The sequence below is a fragment of the Hyla sarda genome, chromosome 2 (assembly GCF_029499605.1).
Source record: "Hyla sarda isolate aHylSar1 chromosome 2, aHylSar1.hap1, whole genome shotgun sequence".
Lineage (NCBI taxonomy): Eukaryota > Metazoa > Chordata > Amphibia > Anura > Hylidae > Hyla > Hyla sarda.
In genome coordinates this window covers 355,062,269-355,069,257 of record NC_079190.1, presented here as the reverse complement: position 1 = coordinate 355,069,257, position 6,989 = coordinate 355,062,269, and the positions used below count along the sequence as shown (strand labels likewise).

The window sequence follows — 6,989 nt, the reverse complement described above, 5'->3', positions numbered from 1 at the left end:
CTCGAAAATTACCCTTAAGCCATTATATCAGTTCTACAATAACGACCTATATATAAATAATGGGCCACAGCATTCTAAGTGGGAAAAATAATAAAACCTGACAATCTCTAACTATGAATGGGCTCAGGCTCTTAAATCTTTAAATAAACACACATCGTGTTTAGGCCATAGAGAACAATTTTTCAAGATGGTCTCTATGTGGTACTATACCCCGGCTAAATTGCATTACATGATCCCCTCATGTTCCCAACTATGTTGGAGGGGATGCGGGTTGACAGGCACCATAAGTCACATTTTCTGGTCGTGTCCTGCACTTCACACATTGAAAAAAGGTGTGGAGGAATTAGTACAACTGGTTTCACACAAGTCATTATCCATATCCAGCAAACTTGTACTTTTAAACATAGGTCTTCACACAGCAGACGCCGCTTATAGAACACCTTTATGCCATATCCTAATAGCCTACAGATTTCAACTTGCAGCTAGGTGGAAATCCTCTTCTGTCCCTTCTACAGCCGACATTATAGAAACAGTCAAGTCCAATTGTTTTTACGAAACGACGTACGCCTGGAAGCTAAACAACAGACGTACCTGCGAGTCGAGATGGAAGACCTGGACGAAGCACTATCCACTGGCCTAGGTGTTGCTAATTAACCATGCACATCACTTCTATCACGGTTTTATTAGATTTCATGCTGTCCTGGGATCCATTCCATTATATTATGTTCATCCTATATTATTAAATGGTACTACCCTACTACCCATTACTACTTATGATTACTAGGTGTCACGCTTTGCACATATTTCCGGTAAGTCTTCCTGTGACGAGAGAGGGGAGGACTACGGGACTTAGGCTGGGTCCACACTACGTTTTGTCCCATACGGGAGCGCATACGGCAGGAGGGAGCTAAAACCTCGCGCTCCCGTATGTGACCGTATGCGCTCCCGTATGTCATTCACTTCAATGAGCCGACCGGAGTGAAACGTTCGGTCCGGTCGGCTCATTTTTGCGCCGTATGCGCTTTTACAACCGGACCTAAAACCGTGGTCAACCACGGTTTTAGGTCCGGTTGTAAAAGCGCATACGGCGCAAAAATGAGCCGACCGGACCGAACGTTTCACTCCGGTCGGCTCATTGAAGTGAATGGCATACGGGAGCGCATACGGTCACATACGGGAGCGCGAGGTTTTAGCTCCCTCCTGCCGTATGCGCTCCCGTATGGGACAAAACGTAGTGTGGACCCAGCCTTAGTCATGAAAAATCCTATTCTTCGCTGCAGAGTTATAGGTATGACTATAAAATACTTTAAAACTGCTTATGTGAAGTTTTTACTTTTCAAGGTGACCTATAATGACTTACCGGATATGTCTATAATATCCGCAACATCCAAAGACATGATTCTGCAAATTAATATTTCTACATACAGCTGATTGATTGCTTTAGTAATATTTATATAACTGTGTTATATTTGTTATGTATTGTTCCTTGGCCACGTTGTTTTCTTTGGCCAATCTTTCCTTTGTTGTCAATTTCTCAAAAAAAAATCCAATAAAAATTATTTAAACCATAGACCTCCATTGCATTACAGATTGAGACTCCGCTGTGTTAGTTTGGTGCCTCCTATTTTTGTCTTGCTTACTTTGCTAGACCAGAAATAGATGTGGCACTCATCAAATTTTTTTTTTTCTTCTTTTTTTTTATTATTCATATTTTAAATGTCTAAAAACAGCCAAGTACAGGGAGTTTGATCACGTTGGTAGTGCCATGTTACTTTATCTGCTGAAATACTTATTGGAATCTGGACCACCAGGCCATAGTTAAAGATGTGAGAGATGGGCTAAGGTGAATACTAGGAGGAATGGTGCTAATATTATTTTTAAAGGGGACTCCGGCGCTAAGACATCTTATCCCCTATCCAAAAGATAGGGGATAAGATGCCTGATCGCGGGGGTCACGCCCCCTCCCATAGGCTTGCATCGAGGGGGCGGAGTGTGATGTCACACAAGGGCGGGGCCGTGACATCACAATGCTCCGGCCCCCGTGATCGCCAATAATCAGACCTAGAGTGAACATGCTCAGAGGACTGATTATAACGGGGTGCTGTGTGCAAGATCACGTGGGGTCCCCAGCGATCAGGCATCTTATCCCCTTTGGATAGGGGATAAGATGTCTTAGCGCCGGAGTACCCCTTTAAGGCAGTTTTTGGAAAACTGACACTGCAGTTTTTGAGCCAAAGTCAGACGTGGATCCATAAGGGAGGAGAAGTGTAAGTCCTTCCTTTATATGTCCTATTCCTTTTGACTACACTCCTGGCTGTGGCTCCAAAACTCCAGTGGCTGTATTCCAAAAACTGTGGAAACTTAGCCTTATACTGTAGGTAACTTAGCCTAAGGGTATGTTCACACTACGGAGTGTGAACGGAATCTCCACTCTCTGAATTCAGCCAGCGGAGATTGACTGGCAGCCGGTGGCGGCGGAAGGACTGCGCGGCACTGCACCATCACCATTGATGGCTATGCAGTGCTTGCGGACTTCCGCGCAAAGAAGGAACATGTTCTTTCTTTGCGCAGAACAATTTCAGCGGCGGAATTGTCCGCCGCTGAAATTCCGCAGTGTGAACGGGTCTCGCGGAGACCCATTCACACTAATGTTAAGTTCACACCACGGAATTCCGTAGTGTGAACATACCCTTAGACTGTAGGTAGATGTGTATACAAATAAATATTTGGTAGTCCCACAATTGTGACATCCTGTTGAATAAAATTATGGCATCACATGGCATATGGTGCAACTCCCTTTCCCTAACTTTACTGTCGCCTCCCTCCATTCAAAAATATATAAACACTAGTCAATAAGTGATATGTACCCCAAAATGGTACTATAAAAAAAAACTAAAACTCATCTGACATAAAAAACAGGTTTTCATATAGTTACGAAAATAAATAAATGGTGAATACAACATGAAATTGGCATGTTTCTAGAAATCAATGAACTAAGGTGTGCAGAACGAAATTATGAATAATAAAAGCAACAACAACAATAATAAGAGCAACAATAATCATAATAGGAGCAACAACAATACTACTACATTAACAATAATAGGCTTACTAGTGCTGCTGCTCTTACCACTACTACTATTACTATTATTATTATTATTACTACTATTATTATTATTGAGCTGAAGAAGAGCTGAGCCTCCTGGAATCTCACAAGAAGGTCACATTTGCTGACGTTATTGTTTGGCAAGAAGAGACTAATGTATAATAATAAATTGACTGCATTTCAGGAGCTAGGAAAAGAAGAGCTGAAGCCTAGGAGGAAGCAGCAGTGAGTCATGCAGCAGTGGGGGTGGTGGAGGACAGGACTGGTAGGGTGCACAGTGCTGCAGCAGAGAGGTCACTGAGGAATATGGGGATGTCACCTACTGGGGCTCCACAGGACTGAGGACAAGGTGAACGCAGGGAAGCAGTGGGCAGAGCTTTGTGCACACCCCTGGGTGTCACCCTGAAGAGCCCGAGCATCATATCCGGGAGTCCTGTGCATACACCTGAGCTCTCTCTCCGCTGCCTCAGTAAGTAGGTGCCCCTTGGGCAGTGCGGGTGAGCCTGGATGTGGCTGCAGCCTGCAGGGGAGCTCCAGGGATGATCAGCAGAGTGAAATCAGCTGTCACAGGGATTCTGGGGGGGTCTCTGTCCAGCAAACAAAGTGCACTGCCCGCCCCCTCTACCCCTGAGAAGGAGACCCCGAGCGTTCCCATTGCTAAACCCCAGCCCCCTTGTCGGCCGTCCTTCTTGAAGCTATCGCCAGAGGAGTTCCAGAAATCGGGCGATCACAATGCCAGGATCGTGCTGACCCTCAAGACCCCCGGGGAGCTGCACTGGGGCACGGGCTATGCAGAGTGAGTATACTGTCGGTATATGGCTATTACAAGTATATATAGATAGCTGAGCAGTTCTCAGGACTATCGGCTCATACACAGCTTTACATTATTCATCTCACTAACAGTAACTGCAGGATAGGAATCCGGATGAATAATAGATGATATGAGATGGAGCAGCAGAGAGGACTATGTGCTGGAGGGCACAGAGGGGGGGCTGCACTGGCCATCCACCTGGCCCCAATACTGGGCTTTATTGGAGAACATGCTGACCTCCAAGGATCAAGACTTTTCATGTGTCTGCGACATATCAAAAGTTATGTCTTATTACAACAACCCTTAACCCCTTAAGGACCAGGGGTTTTTCCGTTTTTGCATTTTCATTTTTCCTCCTTACCTTTAAAAAATCATAACTCTTTAAATTTTTCACCTAAAAATCCATATGATGGCTTATTTTTTGCGCCACCAATTCTACTTCGTAATGACATCAGTCATTTTACCCAAAAATCTATGTCGAAACGAAAAAAAAAAATCAATGTGAGACAAAATTGGAAAAAAAAACGCACTTTTGTAACTTTTGTGAGCTTCCGTTTCTACACAGTAATTTTTTTGTAAAAATGACACTTTCTCTTTATTCTGTAGGTCCATACGATTAAAATGATACCCTACTTATGTAGGTTTGATTTTGTCGTTCTTCTGGAAAAAATCATAACTACATGCAGGAAAATGTATACGTTTAAAATTGTCATCTTCTGACCCCTATAACTTTTTTATTTTTCCGTGTATGGGGCGGTATGAGGGCTCATTTTTTGCGCCGTGATCTGAAGTTTTTAGTGGTACCATTTTTGCATTGATAGGACTTATTGATCGCTTTTATTCATTTTTTTCATGATATAAAAAGTGACCAAAATGCACTATTTTGGACTTTGGAATTTTTTTGCGCATACGCCATTGACCGTGCGGTTTAATTAACGATATATTTTTATAATTCGGACATTTCTGCATGCGGCAATACCACATATGTTTATTTTTATTTACACTTTTTTTTTATGGGAAAAGGGGGGTGATTCAAACTTTTATTAGGGGAGGGGTTAAACAATCTTTATTCACTTTTTTTTTGCACTTTTTTTTTGCAGTGTTATAGCTCCCATAGGGACCTATAACACTGCACACACTGATCTTTTACATTGATCACTGGTTTCTCATAGGAAACCACTGATCGATGATTCTGCCGCATGACTGCTCATGCCTGCATCTCAGGCACTGAGCAGTCATTTGGTGATCGGACAGCGAGGAGGCAGGTAGGGATCCTCCAGCTGTCATGTAAGCTGTTCGGGATGTCGCGATTTCGCCGCAGCTATCCCAAACAGCTCCCTGAGCTAACCGACATGGTTTCACTTTCATTTTAGACGCGGCGTTCAAAGTTGAACGCCGAGTCTAAAGGGTTAATAGCGCGCGGCACCGCGATCAATGCTGCACGCTATTAACCACGGGTCCCGGCCCGGTTGTTAGAGGCCGGGCCCAACCCGCTATGATATTATAGATCGGGAGCGGACTCCGGACGTACAGGTACGCCCTGGGTCCTTAACAGGTTAAAGGGGTGCTCCACTTCCCCAGTGTTAAGAATATTTAGTTCCGAACGCTGGGTACTGGCTGCAAGGGATGTGAAGTCACGGCCACGCCCCCTCAATGCAAGTCTATGGGAGGGGGCGTGGCGTGATGTCACGACCCCCGCACCCAGCATTCGGAACAAAATGTCCCGAACGCTGAGGCATTTATCATTGTCTTTAGACGGTTTATTTGCGCAAAGCCACTGAAAAGTCTCTAAAACTACACCAGCCCAGACTTAGCTTTTTGCTGTATGTGAAGAGAGAAATTTCAGAAAATGTGACCTGCACAAAATGTATCACATGCTCTGTGACCATTTAATACATTTGGTGTTCCTACACATTACCAGCACACAAAAAAGGGTGTAGAAAAATGCTTCACTTACTACAATTCCCTCCATGCCCGGTCAGCATCCACTACTCTCAGTAAAGTAATACTCCCTGATATTACTTTTAAAATGTTGCCGTCTAATAGAATACTATGTCCTCTTCTCCTTTACCATGTTGACCCCCTTTATGTATGTAAACGTTTATATCATATCCCTCTGTCTTGTCTTTCTTCCAAAAAGGAAAAAAAATTATCTGTTCACCCACACTAAACCCAATACACTGAGTATAGTGTGGGTGAACAGGAGATCTATGAGGGGTTAAAGGGGTACACCGGTGGAAAACTTTTTTTTTTTTTTTAAATCAACTGGTGCCAGAAAGTTAAACAGATTTATAAATTACTTCTATTAAAAAATCTTAATCCTTCTAGTACTTATTAGCTTCTGAATACTACAGACGAAATTATTTTCTTTTTGGAACACAGAGCTGTCTGCTGACATCATGACCACAGTGATCTCTGCTGACGACTCTGTCCATTTTAGGAACTGTCCAGAGTAGAAGAAAATCCACATAGCAAACATATGCTGCTCTGGACAGTTCCTAAAATGACAGAGGTGTCAGCAGAGAGCACTGTGGTCACGATGTCAGCAGAGAGCTCTGTGTTCCAAAAAGAAAATAATTTCCTCTGTAGTATTCAGAAGCTAATAAGTACTGGAAGAATTAAGATTTTTTTATCGAAGTAATTTACAAATCTGTTTTACTTTCTGGCACCAGTTGATTTAAAAAAAAAAGTTTTCCACCGGAGTACCCCTTTAAATACATACCTGCACTCTGGAGATCTGTCCCTCTGAAGATCAGCACCCATCTTTAGTGAATTGCGCGCCAGAGGCGGGCCCGCCGGCTCACTATATTTATTTATTGTCACGGGCACCATGTGATCCGCGACAAAGAATAGTGAAATTGAGCCAACGGGCCCGCCTCCAGCACGCAATTCACTGAATATGGGTGCCGATCTTTGGAGGGACCGAATTCTGGAGTGCAGGTATGTATGTAACCCATTAACCCCTCATGGGTCTCCTGTTCACCCACACTATACCCCATCTCTGAACTCTTTTCAAAGTATTTAGGGGGAGATTTATCAAAACCTGTGTAGAGAAAGAGTGGTGCAATTGCCCAT

General features: G+C 43.5%; 1 protein-coding gene across 1 annotated transcript in view; it reads left to right on the top strand.

Moving 5' to 3' along the window:
- Positions 1-3,352: 3,352 nt before the first annotated feature.
- PPM1J (protein phosphatase, Mg2+/Mn2+ dependent 1J) overlaps positions 3,353-6,989 on the top strand; it is a 113,551-nt gene continuing 109,914 nt past the window's right edge. Inside the window, exon 1 of the mRNA XM_056558300.1 lies at positions 3,353-3,899. Coding sequence (XP_056414275.1) covers positions 3,643-3,899 — 257 coding nt within the window. The 5' untranslated portion in view covers positions 3,353-3,642. The remainder of the gene's footprint in view (positions 3,900-6,989) is intronic.